The sequence below is a fragment of the Leucopleurus acutus genome (genome assembly GCF_964270905.1).
Source record: "Leucopleurus acutus genome assembly, chromosome: 14".
Classification (NCBI taxonomy): domain Eukaryota; kingdom Metazoa; phylum Chordata; class Mammalia; order Artiodactyla; family Delphinidae; genus Leucopleurus; species Leucopleurus acutus.
Window position 1 is genome coordinate 11,504,372 of NC_139156.1, and position 27,082 is coordinate 11,531,453.

Here is a 27,082-nt window from a genome sequence, read left to right on the forward strand (position 1 = left end):
GTTAGATTTCTGCCAGAAGCATATGAAAATGCTTCTTATGCTTTGCCATCATTTAGAATTTCTTTTTAAATTTTGCTAATTTGATGGCATCCATTGCCTAAATGATGTTTATTTTCTTTTCATTGCTGGTAAGATTAAACATTTAATTATAAAACTGACTGCTTATGTTTCTTCTTCTATGATTTTTTTATTCATATCCTCTAACAATTTTTCTTTATGTTCCTTATTGATTTACGAGTTCTTTTTATATTAAGAACATCAACTCTTTGACGTGTTTGTAAATATTTTCAGTTTTAAATTTTTATACAAATCTGTTTTTTCATTATTTTTTCGCTTATCATATTATCTAAGTTGTTCCTTACCCATTATCAATTATGTATTTATTAATTTTACCTCTTTGTTAATTTATAAAAATCTAACTCTAACTCTGGAATTCATGTTGGTGTACAAACTAAAAGTACCCTGATTTCTTTTCAAATAACCAGAATCCCTGTCAGGCAGGCCAAATCTCAACATCTGCCAACACAGGTGCCCCTGCTAAGGAAACAGCTCCAGCTACTCATAACCCCACCCTGACTTCAGATGAACAACCACAGTTTTAAGACTCTATCCCTTGGGTTTCAGATGAGCTCTAGGAATATGGAGGAGGATGAAAAAGTTAGAGCTAAAACAGTCATGGACAGTTACATAGAGGAAGTGGAACTTCAAGCATAAGGAAATCAGAAAGAAAAATAATGCAGCGGAAAGAAAGTACAAGGTTTGTTTTGGAAACTGTCCCTTCACTGGGGAAACACTTATCAAGTACCTTCCAAGAACCAGGCACTGTTATCAGGCTAAGATATAAAAATAAAGGAGCAAACAGTATAGATCAGAAGACCAATGAGTATCGTTAGTATGGTGGAGATCTTTATTGATAAGACTGGAAAAAGTAAACTGAGGCCAATAAGGAGAGACCTGAATAAAAGACTAATGAGCCTTACTTCCTGGAGGCCTTGGCAGGCAGACAATGACAAAAGTAAAACAAGACTGCAGCCAGGGATTAGGTGACAGCACTGAACGGGGGTGGAGACTGCGAGCAGGAAAAGGAGCTAGAAGGTTATTTATCACAAGAGCCTTGGCTTGAAAGGATATGGTAGCTTGGGGAGCAGGGTGGGCAGTAGGTGAAGAATGTACAAAAGGAGATTAACATGAAACACCCCAAAGGAAGCTACACAAAGGACAGGAAGAGAGTGAATTTTGAAATGACAGTGAAACGTCTATCTTCTCTTGAGAGGGATAAGATGAGGACATAGCTGAGTAAGAAGGAGGAAGGAAGAAAAAGCAGGCTATACAGCAGCAGGAGAAAAGGTGGGCGAGAACCTCCTAACTCAGTAATACCCTTTTGCACCTTTGGCATTTTGAACCATGTGACTATAGCAGCCATTCAAGAAAATTAAAATTTCACTTAAAAAAAAAACTATAAAGATGACTAAGTTTCGCGGTCTAACGACTAAAAATAATAGTCACTGGGACTTCCCTGGTGGTCCAGTGGTTGAGACTCTGCGCTCCCAATGCAGGGGGGCCGGGTTCGACCCCTGGTCAGGGAACTAGATCCCGCGTGCCGCAACTAAAAAAAAAAAGATCCCGCGTGCCGCAACTAAGACCCGGCACACATAAAGAAATAAATAAAAATAAAAATAATAGCCACTAATAATCTTTGAGGTTATTTGAGAGAGAACTAGTTAGGCCATTAAGACTGAGTTCATGATAGGGTGGTCAAGGAGAAATGTCTAGGCATAAAAACCAGGAGCTATTTAAGGAGGAAAAGAAAACAAAATGAAATCAAAAGTACAGGTGTAAAAGTTAACCTAGGAAATGAAAGATATTACTTTCTTCTAAGTCTAGAAGAAAAGATGAAAAGGCTAAATATAGAAATGGAGATGAGAAGCAGATGGATGTATCGTATGGCCTTGACTCAGTAAAAATAGGAGTCAAAGTCATCTTTGCTTTAGCGGGGGAAGGACAAGAGGCAGAACAAGAGGAGTACCAGACGCTTGGTGTGGGGAGGGGAATCCAGAAAGCCAGTTTGCAAATGTTCTGTGTGTACTTGAAAAGCATGTATATTTTCTTAGTGTTTTCAAGAAAAAGGGTGTCAATTCAATCCGTTGGTGGGTCATTATATCAATTTTGTACAACGAGACCAGCACTAACAGCAAAGAAACAGAAAAGAGAAAAACTGTACCATGTAAGGGGAAACACTTCACAAAACTCTTGCTTCTGAAGTTATAGGTATATACATATATGTCTGTTCAAGTCATGCTTTTAAAAGTATTTCTTACTTCAAACATTTGAATACACTATTCAACTCTGGGGTGAGGGCTCGTTATCAACTTTATTAATTATTTTATTCAACTGCTCTATGTACTTGCTAATGTTTTGACTGCTTAGCCTAATACTTTGACAGGGTTCTTTTTTATTAAATCTCATGCTTTGTGTACTCTTCCTTCTTAATTTTTGCCTCATATTTTTTCAGACTATGTTGTCAGGCACATACAGATTCAGGATTATTATATCTTCCTGGTGAATTGCTCCATTTATCAGGATGTAATAACTGCCTTTATTTCAAATAATGCTCTTTGCCCTAAAGTCTAGTTTGTCTAACATTGATATTGTAAAAGAAATACATTAGGCATAAAAAAAATACATACAACATAGAACATTGTTAATCCAGTCATATGTCTTCTCCGACCCCCCAGAGCCTGAGAAACAAAGTCCAAATTCCTTGGAAAGGCTCTCAAGGCCCAGCGTGGGCTCCTCCTGTCTACCCTCCTCCCGCCTCCCCACCCCAGCATCCTTGTCTTCCTACAGTCATCCAGAAGTGTGCACAGGCTGGGCCTGGAATGCTGCTCCCCACCCACTTCGGCATGCTGTTCATTCCAGACTCAGAACAAGGGTCACTGGTGTTCCGTGACACATTCCCCATTCCACTCACCCAGCAGAACTGATCGGGTTCTCTTTTGTGATCCCCCTGAACCCTGCTCGTATACGCATCGTGGCATCTCATTTTGGTTTAATGCACCTAATTACTGACTTGCCTGTCTCCCTGACTGAACAGGAAGCTCATCAAGAACAGAAAATTCATGGAGACCTGATCTCATTTAGCTTTATGTCCCAAGTGCATGATATACAGCAGGCTCCAAATGCTGAACAGACAAATGAACGAACGACACAGAATGGAGAAGCAGGCTGGAGTCAGATAATTGGCACTGAATCACATTAGAAGGGTTCAGTATTTGAACTAACAAAGTTAAAGTCATCTGCTCTATTTCAAATAAAGATATCATGGCTGGCAGAGGTAAAGTGTCCAATATTAACTACACAGCTTGTTAAAATCAAAACCCCATGTCCCACTCTCAGTCCAGGGCTCTATCCTACCTCTAACACCATAAGTTTCCCTACCATGTGTAACTACTCAGACATAATACTCTCATTTTAAGTTCGTATGGGGCTTTCAGCTCACCACCATCATTCCAGCCACACAAGCCAGAACCTGGGAGACATTCAAAATGCTTTCTTCCTGGGAGTTCCCTGGTGACCTAGTGGTTAGGATTCCGGATTTTCACTGCTGCGGCGTGGGTTCAGTCCCTGGTTGGGGAACTGAGATCCCACAAGCTGCATGATGCGGCCAAAAAAAAAAAAACAGCTTTCTTCCTCACCAAGTCCTGTTGATTCTACCTCCTCCTATCTGATGAATGTTTCACTTGTCTCCATCCCCGTGGCCACTATCCTTGTCCAGAGCCAAGACCTCCTCCATCTAGATCATGAGAAAAGCCCTGGGCAGGCCCACATGCAGCAGACTGTATAACACATAACAGGCACTCAAACATTTACTGAATGCAAGGAGGACTCTAAACGGTTTGGTACTGTAAGCCCTTAAGGTAAAAGGCAGGAAGCTGTAAGAATGAGGCTGAAAAACCAAACAGGGACCAACTCAGGAGGCCCACAGGCAGTAAATTCAGGAGACATTTCCTCCAGAGAGGGCAGATTTGCATTTGAGATTGAACACTGGGGCTAGTATGCAGAGGATGGATGGGAGAAGGCAAGCCTAAAGCCAGAGATCCAGGTGACAGGAGTGTGCACGAGGGTGACCTGGTTCCAAATCTGCAACTGTAAGGCTGGACAGAGTCAAGAGATTCTGAGTGACATGGGCACAGCCTGCGTTCCATGTCCTGAGTGAAAAGTCCCAGCTCTACTGCAGTCTTGGAACCCCTTTCAACTTCAGGTCCCTCTTTCATAAGCGGGAATTCCATCTAACTTACAGGATTTTTATGAGGATTAAATGGAAGAATTATGTGAAAGTACCCAGCACAATGCCTGGCACATAAATGTTCAATAACTTTTACCTCAAGTTGGGAAATGTATATGCATTTAAAATTCCAGGTTCCTAGCACTCACTAAATCTCTCTACAGATTTTTATTTCAAGGGTCTACATACGGCTTTTTATTAAAAAGGAAAGGATAAAAAAGGAAAAACCCAACTTCGATTGTTTTTTACATTAAATCTTAAGGCCATAATCCCTAAAAGCCTTCTGAGAATAATAAATGTTTTATGAAAATATCTCAATGCTTAGATATGCCCCCAAAATTCTGTTTCTTCAGAATGTGAAACAGATACAGGGCTCTGATGCAGCTCAAAATTAGGCACGCAGAGACAGTCCTAGCAACCCAATTCAGGTCCAAATGGCAAATCAAGCATAACTGCCAGCTTCCTCCCCTCCCCTAAAGTCCCCTACACTGGAGAGGGGAAATTTAGAAGCAGTAGAGTCTAAATGAAGGTTAAAATATACTTGGGAAAAAGACACAGACATCAGTAGACTTTAGTTATATACATGAAAATAAGTACTAGGGTCCTAAGTTTTGAGAAACCATAGAAGAACAAAAAACAGAATGGGTAGCATTTAATCAGCAACAGAAAGACATCTGATAAAAATTCATACCATCCAGAAAATTAAAAAAATTTTAAAGTAAAAATAAAATTCATACCATCCTACGGAACACAGTAAAAGGTGATAGAACAAAAAAACTGAGAAAAGCACAATAAATGGAAAACATGAATAAAAGGTGAAAATAACTCATAATATATTAATAATTATAAATAAACATAAAGTTTCAACTTACCAATTAAAAGACAGACTATTAAGTCTCGACTCTTCTATCGGTTTATTTAATTCTAGGCCTATTTTGTTTACCACTGTATGCCTGCAGCCTAGCACAGTGTCTGACACACAACAGGGACTCATTCAATAGTTACTGAACCAAATCATAAACGATGAGCATGTGATTTCTCACAATGAAAGACTTAACTAAAAATTCTGGGAAACTTTAAATTATCTTAAAATCTCTAGCAGGTGTCCACAGCTTCTCACACCAATATAGCCAGTGGAGGAAGGCCTGAAATAGGCTATATATAACGGGCACAAGAATGGAGGCTGAGTGTGTCTTTTTGAGCCTCTACGACTTTATGCCTGGTACAGTTCCTGGCACACAACAGACACTTCAAAATATGTGTGTGTGTATTTTTTAATCTGTTACTCTTCATTAAGGAGATAAAAATAAATAAAAGCATTAGCAGAGTGTTTGTATAGAGGACATGTTTGAACCATACTGGTCTCGGCATATGTAGCAACTATGCTTAGTAATGGACACTCTGTCACCATTATTAATGCCTACTCCGGAGGCAGAAGGCATTGGAATGGCAGGGAAAACGGCCAGTGGGCTTGTCCCTTCCTTCCACAAAGAAGAGCCATGTAATTGATCTGCTCCAACAAACATATTGCTTTCTAATCCTTCCTTCGAAAGGTATATTCCAATGTGGCACACAATTTCAAAAGAGAAACATTTGAAGTTTGCAAATAGGTTTAAAATTTAGGATTATCAAGGTTATCTAGTAAAGAGTAGAGCTGCTTACAAATTACAAAAGCATAGTATTTTAGAAATAATGCCAAATTTTAATTAGTGAAACCATTAAAGTAACATACACCCAAAGACATAAGTAGTTTGTCATAAGTTCAATTGTTTGACCCATTAGGTCAACATTTCCACTCTTATTTCAGATCCATTTGGCAGGACATGGCTTCTATTTTCATATGCCCTCTTCTTCCTGGTACACAGAAAACAAGTGATTAAGTACTGTGTGCCTGCAGAGAGCATGACTCACTCATTCCAAGAGCCCAGAGTGATGGCGCTCCCTCAGCCCAAGAACAAGCCTGGGTTTTACACAGCTGCTGAAGTTTACAGGCAGTTTCACTTGTGTCAAAAAAAAAAAAAAGGTGCTAGTGTATGCATACATAATCAGACCCAAGTTTCATTTCCTGCTAAAGACAAAAGGACATTATTGCTCTGAAAAGACAATTACCAACACCAAAGTCAAACAGATGAGGAAAAGGGTTCTACAATGAGGAACTAAAAGTTCCAATGGTTAGCTCATCCATACTTAAATTCTCAAAATTTAATTAGGCCAGAAAAAAAGGTTAAGGAATAATTTGATTCAGATGCCATCTTATAAATGCAAAATTTGATACATGTTTCTCTGAACTCTCTAATAGTAATTATTTTCCAGCATTCAGCAAGCTAAAGAGCTAATCCACTTTAGAAGTTCTAGCAGCTGCTGCTTTCCCAGTGTGAACTCCAGCTCAACGGTCCTGGATCCCGGCTGCTCAATATCACCATCTGAGAGCTGTACAAATACTGATGCCTGGGCCCCATCCTCGAGAGTCTGACTGTTGGGTTACGGTGGGACCCAGGCACAGGTATTTTGTAAATCTCCCCCAGGTGATTCTAACGTACACCCAGGGTGAGAATTACAGGTCGAAGTGATTATAGGTTACTAGTTGGAACCTGCATTAGTAGCTTTAGTTTTATCCTACCTGAGTGATTCAAAGATGATGCCTGTGCCGTGGACAGCTTGAAACTCTTTCATGTAATTAAGAACCATAAACTGAATAAAGAGCTCATAATATATAGTGAATAAGCAAAAAGTTGGTGTAAGCTACTATAAAAAAATACGTTTAAAAAAATAACCCTAAGGGCAAAAAAAAACAACCACCAAAAAACCCTAAGACTAGTTAAAAGATGAGATACACTACCTAGGAAAGGGATCCTAAGAATTTCTAGACTTTTCTATTAAAACTGGGATCTGGCTTCCCTGGTGGCGCAGTGGTTGAGAGTCCGCCTGCCTATGCAGGGTACACGGGTTCGTGCCCCGGTCCGGGAAGATCCCACGTGCCGCAGAGCAGCTAGGCCCGTGAGCCATGGCCGCTGAGCCTGCGCGTCCGGAGCCTGTGCTCCGCAACGGGAGAGGCCACAACAGTGAGAGGCCAGTGTACCGCAAAAAAAAAAAAACAAAAAAAAAACTGGGATCTAATTACAGTGCAGCATGAAGGATATTAGAAATTGTTTTTTGGGCAGAAGACCTAAATAGACATATCTCCAAAGAAGACATAGAGATGGCCAATAGGAACATGAAAAGATGCTCAACATCACTTATTATGAGAGAAATGCAAATCAAAACTACAATGAGGTACCACCTCACACTGGTCAGAATGGCCATCATTAAAAAGTCTACAAATAACAAATGTTGGAGAGGGTGTGGAAAAAAGGGAACCCTCCTACCCTGTTGATGGGAATGTAGATTGGTGCAGCCATTATGGAAAACAGTATGGAGGTTCCTCAGAAAACTAAAAATAGAGTTGCCATATGAGCTAGCAATCCACTCCTGGGCATATACCCAGACAAAACTATAATTCAAAAGGATACATACACCCCTATGTTCATAGCAGCACTATTTACAATAGCCAAGACATGGAAACAACCTGAATGTCCACTGACAGATGAATGTATAAAGAAGATGTGGCATATATATACATAACAGATTACTCAGCCATAAAAGAATGAAATAAAGCCATTTGCAGCAATATGAATGGACTTAGAGATTATTATACTAAGTGAAGTAAGTCAGAAAGAAAAAGACAAATACCCTATGATATCACATGTATGGAATCTAAAATACAACACAAATGAACATATCTATGAAACAGAAACAGACAGACATAGAGAACAGACTTGTGGTTGCCAAGGGAGAGCGGGTTGGGGAGAAGGAAGGATTGGGAGTGTGCGATTAGCAGATGCAAACTAATATACATAAGATGGATAAACAACAAGGTCCTACTGTATAGCACAGGGAACTATATTCAATATCCTGTGATAGGACTTCCCTGGTGACGCAGCGGTTAAGAATCCGCCTGCCAATGCAGGGGACACGGGTTCAATCCCTGGTCGGGGAAGACCCCACATGCCGCGGAGCAACTAAGCCCGTGTGCCACAACTACTGAGCCTGCACTCTAGAGCCTGTGAGCCACACTACTGAGGCCGTGTGCCTAGAGCCCGTGCTCGCAACAAGAGAAGCCACGGCAATGAGAAGCCCGTGCACAGCAACAGAGTAGCCCCCGCTCACCACAACTAGAGAAAGCCCATGCGCAGCAACAAAGACCCAACGCAGGGACTTCCCTTGTGGCTCAGTGGTTAAGAATCTGCCTGCCAACACAGGGGACACGGGTTTGATCCCTGGTCCAGGAAGATCCCACATGCCACGGAGCAACTGAGCCCTTGCGCCACAACTGCCGGGTCTGTACTCTAGAGCCCGCCAGCCACAAGTAGTGAAGCCACGTGCCTAGAGCCTGTGCTCCGCAACAAGAGAATCCACTGCAATGAGTGGCCCGCGCACCGCAACGAAGAGTAGCCCCCGCTCAACACAACTAGAGAAAGCCCGCACGGCAACGAAGACCCAATGCAGCCATAAATTAATTAATTTAAAAAAAAAAGATCCAACGGCAGCCAAAATAAATAAATAAATCTTTAGAAAAAGACAAGAGAAAGAAATAGGATTCTGAAAGCTAAATAAGAGCACAGGTGAGCTAACAGTTGGTATCTTCCTTAACTCATTTTAGAGCCGGTAACTGAGATGCATAAAATTAGCACTTCGAACATAAAATAGATGCAACCTTTGTCTCTGCTGGCGTTTAAATAATTTCCTAGCTTTTCCTGAAAACTCTGTTCAAAACTTACTCTCTTCCATCTAGGATCGTCTGTATAGTCATTCTGATACCATAGGTCCTTACCAACAAAAAGCTCTACCTTCAAACACACCATCAGGTCTAGGATCTGCCATTTTAATTGCCCTCAAATGTAGAACTGCTTCTAGATCAAACGAGGGCCACAGCAGAGTGTCCTGTGGGGTGGGAGGTACAGGGGAGAACCTGTACTATTTCAGTCTGGCCAGTTAGGCACTATTCATTCTCATAAACTTTTTTCTTTTCCTTTTTTTTTTTTTTTTTTGAGTACTTAATTAGAACCAAGGCACTGTGCATACAAAGTTATTTCTGGCAAGGCAAGGCAAAAATACATATATACCCATTAAAGTCCACTAGTCACACGGCCAGTTTCTTCCAGGACTTTCCACTCTTAAATAAGACAGAAACAATCACAGACAATTTACAGCTAGAAGGAACTTCAGAGAATCAAATAAAAGAACACCTTTCTTCTCATTTCTTTATGAGGAAGAAAAACAGATTTTCACTACCTTGGAAAAAAACAGAGACTTTGAACTTCAAGACCCAGCTCAAATCTCCCACAGAACTCAGCTCTATCACAGTATCTGTCACTCTAGAATCCTCTGTATGCCTTTCCCTTGTTGGACCACTACCTGGGCTATAGGGTAGAGACAGTATTTTATCCATCTTTTTACCTTGGGACAATGCCTTGCAGACAGATCTTCAATAAATGTTTGTTGAAATAATAAATAAATGACTTCACAGAATTTCAGACTTAATATAATTTGGAAGGAGAAAGGAATAGAATACTAAATTAGTTGTCAGGGCGGAGGGCTGCTTCTTTGAGAAAAGGGAGTATTTGAAAGGTGCAAAGGGGGATAAATGCAATAGCTACTAGAGGTGAATCCTGGAAGTCAAGAAGAACAACTGCCCAGAGGGAGACTAGCAAACTAGAAACTCTGCCAAACTCTTTGGTCTACCCACCACAACTGTTCCCTGGGGGAGGGGAGGGTTATTATGCTGGAAATAGGGAGAAGAGTGTTTATATCTGGCATAAAAGCAATGTATAATGACACCATGAAGCATCATTAATATTATACATGCAAACTACTAAAATTAAGAGCACTGTGGCATGTTTACAATGTCCCAACATTTCAGTTACATGTTAGGACTATTTCAAATTATATATGTTGACCATTGCAGAAATTGGAATTTGAAGTTTAGTACAAGTAAAAAGAGGTTTCAAAGAATAATATTCATAAATTTTCATAAAGAAAAATTAATGTACTTTAAATGTATTTTTAAATATCCCACTATGAAGTTAAAGAAATTCAAGGTTAAATGTGAAAGAATCTGCAATTAAAATGAGGTAACTTAAAAAGAAAAAAACAACAGGGAACACTGACCTAAAATCAACCTGTACTTCCCTCAACAGCCTTACCAAAAAGTTGGCAGGAGTGGATGCTTTTTTGTGAATGAGAGCAGTTCCTTTAAGGGTCTCACAGCAACCAGAAAATGAGTCATCTTAACAGAGCATGGGATTTAATTAAGATACTACCAGTATGTGTTCTGATAGTACTATGATGCTAAATGTGCAGTGCTCACCCTCACTTTTTAAATACTACTTAAATATTACTTAATGTATTATCAACAGCTACTGATAATAAAGTAATGTATTATTTCTCTATTTTGGTAAACATACTCTAATTCAAATATTCTTCTCAGCTCGTTTATGGTCGTCTGACACACATGATTATAACTTAGCCCAGCTAATGAGTAATTTGTTACAGGTTCTATGAGATTGCTGTTACTTCTCAGGTTTGTGTTTGCAAGACTAGATTTTAAAAGTTTATATTTTAAAACATATTTGAACAGGAATAGAACGGTTTACAAAAAGGTTTACAGAGAGATAGTAATGCAGCTTATAAAGATCTAACACATTTAAATCCCCATAAAACCACATCAAGGTCAGACTATGGCTCTGAGAATGCACTGAATCAATACTATAGCCAAATTAGTTCGATTTTCCGATAGTCTAGTATCTATCTGCAAATACATCAGCTAATTTTGTCATAAATCATAAGAACCAAAATCAGCCAACAATCTTTTTTTTGTTGGCATAGGGCCAGTTAGAGAAAAATAAAAATGTCTTTGGGCCTCATTTATTTTCATTAAAAAAAGATTTATTGAATCCCACAGAATTAAAAGTTAGATTCCCCCGTTTCCTGAATAAAACGACAATGAGAAATTAGCACATTTTTTAAAGTTGGTAAGAGATGCAGCGTTTTAGTCTTCTGTTCTTATGTTCTTCATTTAATCCTCCCAACAACCTCTCTGCTGCTCAAGGTACACAGAGTCAACCAGAAACTAGAATTATTTCAATTCATTCAATACAATTTTTACAGAAGACCTGCAGTGGGCCAGGTGCTAGGGATATAGTAATGAATCTACATCTCCTTCTCCCTGCTTGGGCTGAGTTAGGCTGGGCAGGTGGGATAAGGGGAAGCCGTGCTGCTGGGCATCCTGGAGCAGCACCAAAGTAGCCATGTTCCGAAAAGACCAAGCTGTCAGGGCACCTTTGTTTCTGGCACTTGCATGCTCTGTCCTAAAGGCCTGGATACTGCCTCTCCTCTGAAGCCAGCCTTTGGCAAGTCCTGGCCTCTGCTGGCATGGCCAGAACACAAGCATCTAGGAATCAGCGATGCTACAAAGTCCCTCCCCTCTTCGGAAGTGGTTGCCGTGAAGACTTTTTCTCCTCCATTCCCTCTCTGCTTTATGTGCTCTGAAAGGATGTCTGTGAAACTGGATCTGGAACTGGATCTGGAACTCTTGCAAAGTTAGACTGAGAAGGCTTCAGGTTGCTCATCACTGGCTGAAATAGTTCCCATCCAGTACATATCAGTGTTTCTGCTCCAAGATCTTCCCTCTATATATTCCCTCCACAACCTGCAAATGTTCTAAAAACTTAAGAAGAGAAAACTTACAAACTGACCGTAACTGGAAAAACGAGTCAACCTATTATATAACGATATTCCCTGTAACTATATAACTAATTTTGCAAGAAAAGAGTGAGGACAGGTGAAAGGTCAAAGAACAAACCAATAGTCCCATCATCAGCCTTTTCATTCTACATAGATCCTTCCTCAACGTGCATACTTTGACATTTCAGAGGCTATTTTATTCTCTACATAGGCTACACTATAATGACTATGACAGCTAAATACTTTTCAGATATTACCCATAAAAATATAAATCCTACAACTTTGTGGTCAAGAAGATAGAAAGGTTTATAAAACATTTTTGTCAATATTGAGAAAAACTTGGCTTTGGAGTCAATATGGGGTTAGCAGTCTGGCTCTCCCTCTTATTCTTTGAACTTGGACAAATTACTTCTCTGTGCCTGTAAAATAATAATAAAACCCCTCCGCCTAAGTTTTATTGTGGGGATGACATGAAACAGTACACATAAAGGGCTTAGAACAGTGTCTGGTTCAGAAAAATGCTTAGTAAATAAAAGCAGTTGTTATTAGCTACTACTAATCTCAGTTCACAAAGCAGACAATATGCACAAAAACTTCCCTCTAGCTGTAAAACCTGATTCCAAAAATTGTCATCATTCACCCTACAAAGACTATCTTTTTTTTTAAGCCAAAGAAAGGGGGAAATTTTTTGGAAAGATGTGTTTTGTATCTTGCATGCATAACAATAAATGTTCACAAAATAAGTTTACAGATCTGTTCAATCCAACTGCTAGCCTGTTAGAAATATAAAATATGGGGTAAGAAGTGTTCAAGGTATAAAAGTGGTAAGCCATTTTAAAGAAACTGAAAACTAAAGACACTAGAGGAAAAAAACTGGTTATTCAACAGCAACAAAAATGGTTAAAAAGATTTTTACAATATATTTAATAACTAATTTATAAATTAAAATGCCCTATTACATTTTGTCATGGTAAGCGGTGAATTTTTAGCAAACATGATTTTCTAAAAAAGGTAAAGTTAAAAAATTTTTTCAAAGTAAATACCAAATAACACAAAAGTCTAAACTGGATATAGTTGCATAAAATATGATTCCGCAAAACAGATAAAAGTTCTATTTAGATTTCAATTCTGTAATTAATTTCTCATTCAAAAAAGTTTTCATATGACATATTAAAAATAATTTCATTATCAAAAAATAACTAAGTAAAACAGGAATGCATTTTTATGTTTCTGTACATTCTGATAACTAGCATCCCCCTCCAAAAACTGTTCACTGGTATGTATCATTCAGTGTTTCATCTCTCTCTAAATAGTTTACATGCTTATGAATGTTATGTGTATGACAGATGCTCTACCATCTTTTCGTGGTCAGTCTCAGAATAGAATGAAGCAATACGCAGCAGTAAATTATATAACACTGTCCTATCAGACAAAGCTACAAGGACAAGTGGAAGCAGTTTTAAGATTAAAGAGATAAGACCATATCACCCTTGCTCAACAGTGGACTATATTATATTGCTTTTTAAGTCTTTAAATTACAGCCCTTATTCTCAGATAGTGAAACTCCACGCTCAAGAGATTACTGAATGTTTACACAGTGCTTTATCATTTTCCCTGGTTGAAAATAAAACAGTCTAAATATTTTCCTCTGCTGGTCATTACCCTGCAAGAGATATTAGCAGCCACCAAAAAAGCAGTTCTAAGTATGAATACAGACACTCACTAACCTTAAAAAAATGGAAAACCAGAAAAAATACTCAACTACTTAGAAGAAAAAATTTAAACAGTGTTAAAGAAAATACGGAATACCATCACAAAGATTTTTTTTTAAATGACGTTAAATCAGATAGAAAAACAACATAAGTGGAAATGCACCTTTCCTCACATTTATTTCCTTATCCAGCTGGACAGAGATTTTCCACCTAAATTAGAAGACATTTAAAACAGGGCCTAAAATGAGTAATAAGCATAACACAACATCCTATATTTGTGGCAATGATAGTACTGAGAGAAAACCTGGACTTAAATTTAATTTGGCTCAACTCAACCAAAAATGCCTTCTGTGTCCTAAGCACTCTAAAGCTCAGAGATACCAAGATGAGTAGAACGTGGTCCTTGCCTTGAGGAATGCTCTGTCCACTGGGGAAGAAGGAAGCAAACCATTATTATATGATACAGTCAGGGCTATAACTAACGTGTGTACCAAGTGTCTAAAGCACCTGGAAACACAAAAAGGTGACCAATAATTCTGCCCCAGGAATGCAGGCTACGGTGAGCACAGAGTAGGGGTGGCATCTGAACTGGGTCTTACAAAATAAACTAGGCAGGAAAAGAGACTGACAGTAACAAACATTCCAGACCAAGGAAGTGGTCACTTTAGACTTAAATATCAATACTGATCCTTCTGATGCCACTAGAAGAAAAGTCCTCTTTCAAGTTGCCACAAACATAAAAATCACAAGGCTCACAGGCTTTTTTGGTCTTATGATACTGCCCTTTAGAAAGAAAAGGACTTGGCCAGTAATTTATTCAGTTGAATAACCAGTAAGAAACTATGAAAGATTTTAAATGCTTTCATTACAAACAATAGCAAAACTGGCTGTAAAAGCCGAGGGAGATCATCCAATAAAATGGAGAATTTTAAATAAGTCTACAGAAAAAGACCTGGAAAACATTTAACAATTAAATGGCATTATTCCATAGGCATTCTTTAGAAAGGCTCTTGAGTATTGGATAGGATAAACTATTTGGTAAAGTCAGGTGTGTGAGATTCTTTATTCATTGGCTATATGTACTTGAACACCTGAAGATCAAAAACAGGCTGTTCTGAAAGATAATGGCCTCTTCCTTCCTCTATATTTTTGGTCTGCTTTAGTCTGTGGTAGGCTGTATCCTAAGAAGTGTGATAAACTTAATTGCAAAGGCTACAACCATTTTATTCAGAAAAAAGTTAATTTGCCTTCTGATATGGACTTTGGATATATAAACAGTAATTCAAACCACATGGCTTAATCCAAAATCTAGGCCCAGGTTTCCCTGTGAATATTCCTTAAAGGCTTAAGCCTGTAGCATGATCATCTGAGCTTCAGCTCAGATGATTGGGTTTAAGTATCCTTCCACTGAAAGGTAAGCTACTAGCCAGCACCCTAGAAGAGTTGACTTACTTCTCTTGAGGGGAGCAACTTATCCCTAAAGCTGTTAGGACTGGACAGGTTCCTGTGTATGAGAAATGAACACAAACCAAACAGAATGACACATAATTCATTTAAAGCCATCTATTCAGAGGACTCCTGGGACCTTACCTCCTTCCATGTAATTCCACCAGCTTGGTTCATCTCTGTCAATCTTAGAGGCTAAGAGAAAGGAGAGGGTAGCCCTAGAAATGGAGACAACCACATCCACCTCTATCTACATATGCTTCAATTCACTGTCCCAATACACAGGTGACCTAGAGATTTCCTGAGTGTTTTTCATGAAACACATCAATTCTTGTCCTCAAAGAGGTACACTGAACAAACACTTAAATTGGCACTGTTTCAAAAACATTTCATTATGCACAAGGACCAAAAAGTCCAACCCTCATTTTATAGCTGAGGAAATGAAGTACAGAAAAGTGTTCTGTCCAATGAGTTAGAGGTGATGTCACGTTCCATCCAGCTGCCATAGTTAATTTTAAGCTCTTAAGAATCCAAAGAGTCGGCTCTTTGACAGCCTGGGGAATTTTGCAATCTACTTTTCTTCAGTCTGCACTTGAAGCCTTATCCAAACATTGTGGGTTGGGCGAGGGGAGAAAGACCAGGCAAATGATCAAATCAGGAAAAACAGGGAGAAGAGAATGACTGGAGACTGGCCAAAATTAGCCTATCTACAACACCTCCTGTCTCAAGATTATCAAAGAACCTTATCTGGGTGCAGTAGTTTCTCTTCCATTCTGAATAGAGGAAATAAAATGTAATAGCAAGAAAATACATCCAAAACCTAGAAAAAAAAATAAGTTCTCCTTCACTGCTCTAGCAAATCAACGAGCAGGCCTTCCTAGGCAAGCAGTGGGACGGGCCAGAAAGTGTTCTGGGGGCCAATTCTACTCTCTGTGACCTCAGTCAAGTTACTCAACCTTTCACACCTCTCTCCTCACCTGAGAAAGAGGATATCACCTCACCACCTGCTTTGTAAGGTTGTTGTGAGGACTGGGAATAATATATTAAGGGACCAGATCCTTGGAAACCCTCCTATAAATGGTAACTGCTGTGATGTATATGAAAAGTTCGTTTGTGCCTTTCATACTTTCCAATTCATACCACGTAAATTCTTTTGTCTAGATTACATACAAGAATTACAAGTAAACTTGAAATGCTCTGGCTATTTCTTTCAAGAACTCTGTTCTCTTACTTCTCCTAAAATGAAAGATCTGCAGTGATTAGGAAAAAGGACTGGCAACCTCAAAGGGGGAGGTGCTCCGGGGCCCCCTCAAGGGAAACCGCCCCCCCCGGACTGTCAGCTCTCTGAGGGCAGCGACTGCCCTGTTTAACTCACCACTGTGACCTAGTTTTCCTAATGCAGACTAATCGTTGTAGACTTAGACATCTCATGACAGCTTACATGACACCCAAACATGGACCCACAAGAGTGTATCTCACAACACTGAGTCACACAAAAATATTAAAAGTTGAACATTACGATACAGTTTAACTGTAATACTAAAATTAAAAAAAAAAAAGGCGCTGTAAATCGAGTGCCTAGAGGTAACCAGAATGAAGTCACGCCTTTAATGATAAAGGACCACCAGAAACACATAGATGTCCACAGGCACTGAAGCTCCGGCAGGATGTTCCACTGAACTGGCGTGATCGCCTCTGGCCTGAGATCGGGATTCGAACCCAGAACTTGTCCCGAAGGACGGGCAGAGGCCACTCCTGAGAGGAAGAGGCCTTTAAGGCCAGGCGCACCTCGCTCGAACTTTCTGGTGGGCGCCGGCCCGACCCCGACTGCGGGCGGCTCGACTCACGTCCCCTCTCCCGGGCAGCGGAGCAGATCGCGACGCGGAAGCGCGCTCGCAGGGACGAGGGTCGCCAGTCCTTTGTCCCCCGCAGAGGGGCAGGGGCGACGGCAGCGCTCCCTCCTCTCAGGAAATAATGACAGACCGCGCGCCCTCGCTCGAGCCCGCCCCGCCCCGCCCGCCAGGGCCGCAGGAGGCGCCAGATCCGCAGCCCCCGGCAGAGGGGCCCCGGCCGCGCCCCCTCCTCGCCCCCCGCCCGCCCAGGGCGACCCCGTGCCGCCAGCCTCACCCGGTCGGAGATGGAGGCTGCCGTCGCGGCGGCTGCACCACAGCGCGCGTTCGTCCTGCTGCAGGATGTAGTGGTCCTTGGCTTGGAAGAGCTCCATGCCGGCCCCGGACGCTGAGGGAGGCGGCGGCGGCCCGGGCGCGCCAGCGGCTCTGCAGCCCCGCGACCCCGCGACCCCAGAGGCGGCGGCTCGCGCGGGGCGTCCTCGTCGGCCGGGGCCGCCAGAGCCCGCGCTTCGGGGAGCGGCGGCTGAGGGAGCACCCCGGCTGCCAGACCCGCGGGAGGAGAACGCGCTACGGCGGCGGCGGCGGCGGCGGCGGCCTTGGGAGGCCTCTCCCCCGGCTCCGCCCCTTGATCGGCCCCGCCCCCGCTCCCCTTCATGGCTCCTCCCCCTGCCCCACCCCTTCCCCGGCTTCTCCCCTGACTTCTCCCAGGCTCCACCCCCTCCCCGTCTCCTCCCCGCTTCTCTCTCCTTTCCGTTCCTCTTCCTGCCCATTCCCGCCGCCTTCTTCTCCAGCTTTTCCTGGGTTTCTCCGCCTGGTTCCTCCCCCGAGGCTCTTCCTCCTCCCTCTTCTCTCCCCATCCAAGCCCCCTCCTCCTCCTCCCGCTCTTTCCAGGCCCCGCCCCTGGCGGGCCCGCTTTCCCAACCCCGGGGATTGCGGGCAGAACACTGGCCTGGATGAGACAGGCTGGCCGCCTTACTGCCCTGCGGCCTCTGGAGCAGAAGCCCACTTCTGGGGCCTCCCCTCCCATGCCAGCAGGTTATTCGTTACTTTCAGCAGCCCTGAGAAAAACCAGGCCGACTCCCTAAATCCAGCCTGAAACCCGCCCCCTCTTCCCCCGGGCCTGTACTGCCCGCAGAGACCCAGACTAGGAGAGCTGGGAAATGCGACCTAAGGGGCTGGTTGCAGGGGTCTGTCACCAGCCAGGCTCTCCACAGAGCTGGGGCATCTTCTGTTTTGGAATTTCCTCTTAGAACCTTGCAACATTTGACAACAGCAAACATTCAATAAATGCATATCAACGAGAAGCATGTAACAATAGAAATTAAACAAGTATTACCAGCACGGGGCTCTAAATAACGAGAAGGAAGAGAGCAAAGTCCATAAGCTATCATGTCCCGAATTAAGCAGGACGCATGTGAGAAGACAATAAAATGTCAAGGAAGTAAAAGGGGTCTAGTTTGACAAGGATAAGGTGGCTGGAGAACCTCTTGTGGAAGGAGGAAGCCCTCCCAAGTATCTTCAAGCTATCTTGAAAGGCCAGGTGGTATGTTGAACAGAATGGGGCTTGAGAGTCAGGACCTCAGTTCCAGGCCCCACGCCAGGGGTGATCTAGATGTGTGATCTTGGGAAAGTCTCTTGGTCTCAGATGGCGGTTGAACTAAATGACCTTTAATTACACTCCCAGTTTTATGAGTAAATGAATCTTTCTACTCCTATCTCCTGCCTTTTCTAATGCCTTAGAAAGGAAGAAGGAAAAAACAAACAAAAACGAGGTAGAAGAAAAGCAAGGCAATGCTTTTAACCTTCTGCTAGATAAAAGTGAGAGGGCCCAAAAGCAGGAAGGAGTTCCACATTACTAATCATTCCAGCCCACACTGGTTTCTCAGTTGAATTTCCATAGCACAGGAAGTCCCATGATGACAAACTGTCCTGGAATCTGCGATAAGTACTATGCCTTTTGGACTGTCCAGACATCTCAACCTAAAGGTCAATAGGAGCAATTACTATGGCAAATGAGGTGAGTTGGACAAAGAAGATAATGGCAATAAGATGGTGGAAAGAAGATTCAGTGGAGCCATCAGTTTCGGATTTATTGTTGAATTCAGCCATGGGTTGACTTTCCTTAGCAAAAATGAATAGATAATGAGAAAGTCTTATGAAGACAGGGTGTTCTGCAAATTACTTCTTTATTTTTTAATGAATCACATTGCCAGATGTGAAGAAAATAATGCTATTGTAACTTTTGAAACAATTGCTTAGTTGATTGAAACTTTCCCTGATGTTTTAAATCAGTGGTTCCAACCATAGCTACCTAGTGGAATCACTTAGGGAGTTTTTCAAACATACCAATACTAGGACCTCAGGCCAATTAAAGCAGAATTTAATTGAGGTGGGCTCTGGCAACAGTATTTTTTTTTTTTCTAAGCTCCCCAGAGTATTCTGATATGCAGCCAGGATTAAGCACCACTGTTTTAAATGAAATTAAATGGAAAAATCTGCCTGACAGCAGCTTAGTAGAAAACACCAGTCAGTCATTAACTCAGACCAGTGTATGCGGGTGATGACCTGTAAATCCAGAGTTAACAAGCAGAGCCCTTAGGAGAGAGAAAACCTGAAGATGTTCCTGGAATCTATCTGACCCAGATGCACAGTGCTCTCTCCCTCTCACTCTGAATGCATGCTAGAGCCCGGCCTGGCCAAGCAGAATGAGTGAAAAGAGTATACTGTGTCCCTAGCAGATATCACATCCTCAGTCTCCTGCCACAGGTGTCTTGTCTTGTTCCTGCTAAGGACTTCCTGAACCTCAAATACTCTTTACCTGCCAGGTGCTCCTGACACTGCAGCTTCTCTACTCCCTGGCTGGCCTCCCCATCCTTGGCCTGTGGCTATCTGCCAACCTTCATCACTCTCTTCCAGCTTCCTAATTCAAGGCCCTCCTGCCCTTGAATGGTGCCACCCAGTTTATGGTAGAAAGTTCATGTGATGCTGTTCTGTTTTTTAAACATGAATGACCATCATGTGTATTATATATCTTTTACATGTATCATATATTTATACTAGTTTAAGTATATCCACTAGGAAGTTAGGTTCTAGCCTGTTCTATCTGATCTTAGTCAAGTCACTTAATCTCTTTTAGTTTCAGTTTCCTTATTTATTAAAAGAGATTATCACTAACTGGTTCTTCCAGCCCTGAAATCAGTGAATGTGAGGAAATGTGTCCACATAGTTAAACTCAGGCAAATAAGGATGGTAAAGACTCAACTCTGATTATCGATTTGGCCTTCAAAGTCATGTTTATTATTTGTTTCTGAGATTTGGGGGTTATGATTAGATTCTAGTGTTCTGTGGTGAAATTTGACTTTTAACATCATCTCCCGTCTACTTGTCTACAGTCTTGTATGTTGTTTGTCTACGAGAACTTTCTTCAGTATTGTTTGTATATGAGAAATCTTCCAAAGGAGATATATTTTTTTAAATACATGTTCTGCCTGCCAGGAGGCTGCTGATTTCTTCAGTCAGCAGTCAGAGCGGTTAAGACCCCAAGATACTCACAAGCCAAATTTTCACATTTGACCAATCATCAGCCGATATCTCCTGGATTTGACTGCCATACCTCCTCCCATAACTTCATGAAGTTACAACTGGAAATTGTAACAACCATTTTGGAGCTTTGACATATGTAAAATTGTTCATTTGAGAAGCACCATGGAACAAAAAGGGAAAAGTCTGTTGCATTGGTCTAAATGAGAGACACTTTTGTTTAATAGAGATCATCTCTCCTCCATTGTTATACTTTGTGGGTTAATAAGTACTGGCTTTTTAGTTGTACAGTCTGATAAAATTGTCAAGGACCCAGGTTATTGTTTAAACCAGCTATAATAGTTCTTTTGCGTGTGTGTGTGCGTGTGTGTGTGTGAGAGAGAGAGAGAAAATGAAATGTGTTTTCTGCATCTAATCTTTCTCCTTCCAGAGGAAAGATAATTAGCCTTTTACAGTGATAATTTCATATTTGTCTAAAGCCAGCTGTCTCTCACTTCCTCTGTGTTATGTATTTACTTTCCAATTTTAAAAATAGCTTAAAAACTAGAGAGTTCTGGGGGCTTCCCTGGTGGCGCAGCAGTTGAGAGTCCGCCTGCCGATGCAGGGGACACGGGTTCCCGGTCCGGGAAGATCCCACATGCCGCGGAGCGGCTGGGCCCGTGAGCCATGGCCACTGAGCCTGCGCGTCCGGAGCCTGTGCTCCGCAACGGGAGAGGCCACAACAGTGAGAGGCCCGCATACTGAGGAAAAAAAAAAAAAAAATTAGGGAGTTCTAAATAAGCTAATTTGAAGAAAAAAGTCCAAGGTATACTGTTAAATAGCAAAAGTCCTAGCTGCAGAGTTGTATTTTAATGTATCCCATTTAGGTTTTTAAAGGGGAGAATGGAAGAGATATTATGTTTTTATAAGCGCAGAACATTTCTGAAACAAAACACAGGAAGTGTGGTTACCTCTGAGGAATGGAAATGGGGGTGGGGGGATACTCAGGAATGGCAAGAAGGAGGGTAGAAACTTCCTTTTCACTTTATATTCCTGTATGCTGTTTTGATTTGTGTGTGTGTGTGTGCTTTTATTGCTTTAAATTAAAAACAAAATACTTAAATATGTGTGTGTCTAAAGCACATTCTTCCACCACACACAAAAACATATTTTTAGGTAACTTATTACCTAGGGGTTTAGAACCTTTTGCATTGACAAGCCAGGAGTCCAGGGCAAAGCTCTTTCTATTCTTCACACACTGCTTAGTAGTTTTGAGCTTTCCTAAAACCTTAAATGCTGTCAAAGTGAGCTATAGTTAAGTATATAAGCCATTTTTCTGCACTGTATCCTCTTTTACATGGAATATAGGAAGAGTATTTTTCTTTGACACCTTTTCTAAACCACAGCAGTAGCTGTGGCTTCTCCTTCCTCTGCCAATTGCAACTCTCAGGCTGATGGCCTGTTGGGGCCTGTACCATCGTAAATCAATAACAATTGTCAAAAGTGCCTTCTGTTAGATAATCATTTTAGAGATTTTTCAGAGAATGCTTTGTGCTGCACCAGAAAACAATGGCGGGGGTGGGCTGGAATTACTCCTGTAGGAACTTGGTACATCTTTTGGAAAAGCTGCCCAGTGGAATTTCTTCTCCTGGTTAAAGATAAATAATAACAGCTCACAGCATTTCACCATTTCATAAGAGTAGCACTTAGTAACAGGAAATATAGGGTTTTGGTTTCCCTAATTCTACTCCATCGTTTTCCCTCAATTTTACAGCAATTCTTAAATTTACTTATTATTTATTTATTTTTGGCTGCATTGGGTCTTCACTGCTGTGCGCGGGCTTTCTCTAGTTGCAGCCAGCGGGGGCTACTCTTCGCTGTGGAGCGCCGGCTTCTCACTGCGGTGGCTTCTCTTGCTGTGGAGCACGGGCTCTAGGCACACGGGCTCAGTAGTTGTGGCTCACAGGCTCAGCAGTTGTGGCTCGCGGGCTCTAGAATGCAGGCTCAGTAGTTGTGGTTCATGGGCTTAGTCGCTCCGCGGCATGTGGCATCTTCCCGGACCAGGGCTCGAACCCGTGTCCTCTGCATTGGCAGGCAGATTCTTAACCACTGCCCCACCAGGGAAGCCCTTTACAGCAATTCTTCAAAGAGCCTGAGGAAGCACAGTGAAGGGTGTGTGTTGGGGGAAGGGTGCTGGGCTGCTCCTGACCAGGTGAGCATAGGGAGTGGGGGGTATGTAGTTGGGGGAAGAGAGCGATGCAGTGTGATTTGCAAAGTCTCCATGATGAGGCCCATGATGGGTAACCAGAGACCAGCTGCAAATGTGGCAAATACATCTTCGAAATTTGGCCATCACTCTAATAGTTGCTGTTTCTCGAAAATGGTGAGATACTAGCATTGAGGTTGCCTGTGAGCAGTGGACCACTTCTCACGGTTTTTCACATCGCTCTTCTATGATTTAATCAAGTAGGGATTCTAGGTTGTAGGGGTGATGCTTATAAAGCCACAACCCAAGCGGTTCAGTCCATGGCAGCATCAAAGCTGAAAAAAGAGCCATTCCATACATATCTGAGAAAGCTCCAGTCCTTTGAGTATTTCTCAAATACTATAAAGCCCTCTGTAAGTTTTTGTTTTGTTGTTTATTTTTAATCTATTTCTTTTCTGCTCATCATCATCCTATGGTACAGATACTCCCATACCTCTCCTCTCCAACCTCCTCTCCAGCTTCCTTTCCCCTTTTCAGCTCTTTGCTGTGAAATCTGACCACTCAGGGCTATTTCCCCTGGAGAGGCCTGGCCTTCCTTGGAGGATGGGAGAGAGGAGGAAATGGAAGACTATGCCAGAAAGCTCTCCAGCTGTGGAGAAAAGGGGACGGGCTGGGAACACCCAGACACTAACAAGTCTATCCCATCACTTCAGCATGAGCCTATTTCTCCCTTGGGATTTGGTTAAACTATTTTCATTTTGAATGGGGAAAAAATATGGTGTGTAAACAATTTTATTTGGGGCCCTTACATTTAAAAAGCCCCAGGTTACTATCTGGACTTTTCTTCCCTTATGATTTCACAATTGGAACTCAAGTGTCTGGCTCAGAGAAAGAGAGCAAGCTTCGGGGAACTGGTATCTGCCAGCAGAGATGGACACGCACTGGATCTGAAGGCATTCCCCAAAGCAACGCCAGTTCCTTGTTTGCTGCTGACCCGGCCTATTTGGAGCAAATTACTTACTGTTCTGCCTGTCGAGCTTGGAGCTGAGAAATCCAGGGGTGGCGGGGGATGAAGAGAGACAGGTAGGAAGGATCAGTGCCAGGAGGCAGGCAGTTTAGATGAACTCGCTTGTCTTATTCTTCCTACCCCCTCCCCCATTCCCAGCAAGAGGCTAACAGAGCCCTGGGTCCTCGCCCACTTCCCCTGTTTACCTAAGCCTGAGGTACTTGGGCAAATCTCCAACTCCCGAAGGTCAGTTTCCCTTATGTAAAATGGAGATAAAATAGAAAACTTTCTTCACAAGTTTATTGCCAGGATTAAATGAACTTGTCTTTGAAAGGGTGTCCCAAACTATGAAGTGTTAAAGAAATGTTATTGTATAATTTTTTTTAAATGTACTTTATGTGTAAAGTTTTCCCCTCTAGATCTCAGCTTATTTGATGGATTTCTAACATATTACATAGATTTTTAACATATATATTACATACCTAATACGTATATATTAATATATATTAAAGAAGAAATATGTTAATATGTATGATTCAGATGTTTTATCTCAAATCACGTCATTGGGAAATAAAAGTAATAGATATTAATCATATAACTAGAAGGATGTTTAGTCTTGATTCCTTTTGGGCTGCAATGCACCCCGCAGCCCAAAGACTGAAGAAAGCCTTCAGTCTTCTTCAGCCTTGAGGCTGAAGAAAGAACCCAGAGACAGCGACAGACATCAACAATTTATTGGATAAGAGATCTCACGCATCCAAAACAAAGGTCCTAGAGGGAACCCACACTGTGGGTGGTGAAAGGCAGTAATCTTTGCTACTCAGGGGAGAAGGAGGCTACCATTTATAGGGGGGATTGATGTCAGGTTGGTTCATCAGTTACCAGGGAAACCAACGGCTGGGGCAGGGGGCAAGCATGTAGACAGTTACTAATTAAGCCCTACAATTAAGAGGATTGGATAATCATGTGAGAGAAGCAGGGCCTGGTCGAACGGGGCATGTACAGGGAGCAAGAGAACAGCCATCTTGAATGACCTAACCACACAGATTTCCAACCAGAGACAGAGGATTTGCCCTAAGGCTAATGAAACTTAAGCTTCAGGAGTTTTGTTTGTTTTAATACTCCATTTCAAGTTATTACAAAATAATGGCTATATTTCCCTGTGCCATAAATATATCCTTGTTGCTTATTTATTTTACATTAAGCTTCAGGGCTTTTGGATTTCATCCAAAGCCCTGTACATAATTCTGTATTCATTATTTTGTATTCTTCTTTCTAAAGAGGACCTGCCATACGTTAAAAAAGCTTCAGGTGCTACAAACCTTGATCCCAACACTAGCATAAAAGAATGTTCTGTGCTCTACATCCCAGGAGAATTTGGGGCCTGCTCTTGGTCTTCTCTTAATTTGTCCTTCCCTCTTTGGTCATCCTCTTGTATCATTTTAGCTCCTCCCCTCTTTCTAAATTCAAATATACTTTCTATTACCCCTAATTCACTAATCCACTAACACTCACATAGTTGGGTGAACACACACACACACACACATACGCACACACACACTGACTTCTATCAAGAGATAAATTTAGAGACTGGAAACAGTGTGTTCAAGGATAGCACCATTCATCCCAAATGACTCAGAGAGAGCTATTCCAGTTAATGTGGAGCCCTTACCAGGAAAATAGAGCTAGGAAGAATTCTTTCATTCAATAATGCTAAGGTTGTACATGTTCCAAGAGTGGATTCAAAAGTACTATAAATAGGAAGAAAGTGTTTTCATCATGTGATATTAGACTAGGCTGTCTTTGGAAGAAAAGTAGCACTCCATGTACCAGGTGTGCTTATCTTTGAGGGATTCAGAAGGAACCTGGCTACACCACACCTAGTCAGGGAAATCCCTGGAAGCAAGCAAGGCACCACAGTCCTTCCCCGGTTCATAGGAGCCCTGGCTCACTCCCCCACACCTGCTCCCGCACGCAATCCAGAGCCGCCAGAGGAACATCCTCAGTCACATCAGGATGAAGCCTGAAGGGACAGGTATTTGGGGAGATAAAGCACAGGTCCTAACCTGTTGGAAGGGTTGGAATTCTCAAAATTGGGGCTGGGAGACATCAGACTGCAAGGGGAATTAAAGGAAGGCAGGAGACAGACCCTCAAAAATGGGAGATGGAAACGAGGAGCCAGGTAGTAACCATTCAGAATACTCCCTGAAGGCCTGAACTGAGAGGGTGGGCCTCACCCACCAGGACCCTGAGTGGCAGGAGGAAAAGGGTAAGTAAGATGAAGGCAAAGCTTCCAGCCCCACTACTGGACGGCTTCAGGTTGCTTATCTGACATTTCCATAAAAGCTCAGTCTAGACCCCTGTAGCCAGCAGAATACAGATAGCAGATATGAGAGCCTAATCCCTGGAACCTGTAAATGTTACCTGATATGGAAAAAGTATCTTTGAAAATATGATGGGATATCTTGAGATGTGATTAAGGCTCTTAACCTGGATTACTCAGGTGGGCCCCAAATGCAGTCACATGTAACCTTCCAAGAAGGAGGTTGAGGTAGATCTTGAAAGTTCTCATCACAAGGAAAAAAAATTTGTAACTCTGTGTGGTGATGGATGTAAACTAAACTTATGCTAATCATTTCACAATATATACTGATATCAAATCATTATGTTGTACATCTAAAACTAATACAATGTTATATGTCATTTACATCTCAATTTTAAAGAGGGGGATGCTAAGCGAGACTTTACACACACGGAGGAGAAGGTGATATGAAGACAGAGCTGAGAGACACTTGAAAATGTTGGCCTTGAAGATGGAAGAGATATGCCCACAGCCAAGGAATGCCAAGCCACCAGAAGCTACACAGGCAAGGAGCTGATTCTGCCCCAGAGCCTCCAGGAGGGAGCAGGGTCCGGCTGACAACTTGATTTTGACCCAGTGAGGCTGATTCTGCACTTCTGAGCACCAGAACTATAAGCGAACAAAGGCGTGTTGTTTTAAGTCATAGGAAACTAATACAATCTCCATTAGAATTCTGCAGGTGTTCGGTCTGGCAAAGATTGGCAGAGACAGGCAGCACTGGCTTCTAGTCATCAGATGCAGCAATGATTCCTCATGGGTTACCAGGGAAGAGGACTACTGTGCCAGGACCCCTCCTGACCTGCAGGAGACTGTATTTGTTTCCTAGGGTTGCCATACCAACTACCACAAACTCGGTAGCTTAAAACAACAGAAATTTATTCTGTCACCATTCTGGAGGCCAGAAGTTCACAATC

At 42.0% G+C, this 27,082-nt stretch overlaps 1 protein-coding gene across 3 annotated transcripts in view; it reads right to left on the minus strand.

Moving 5' to 3' along the window:
- Nucleotides 1-17,657, minus strand: part of INPP5F (inositol polyphosphate-5-phosphatase F) — a 93,122-nt gene extending 75,465 nt beyond the window's left edge. For all 3 annotated transcript variants that reach the window (XR_014326741.1, XR_014326742.1, XM_082854727.1), the window contains exon 1: nt 17,353-17,657. Coding sequence is in view for 1 of the 3 variants with exons in the window: in XM_082854727.1 (XP_082710853.1) it covers nt 17,353-17,449 (97 nt within the window). In the remaining 2 variants the exon portion in view is untranslated. The remainder of the gene's footprint in view (nt 1-17,352) is intronic.
- Between the last annotated feature and the right edge of the window lie 9,425 nt (nt 17,658-27,082).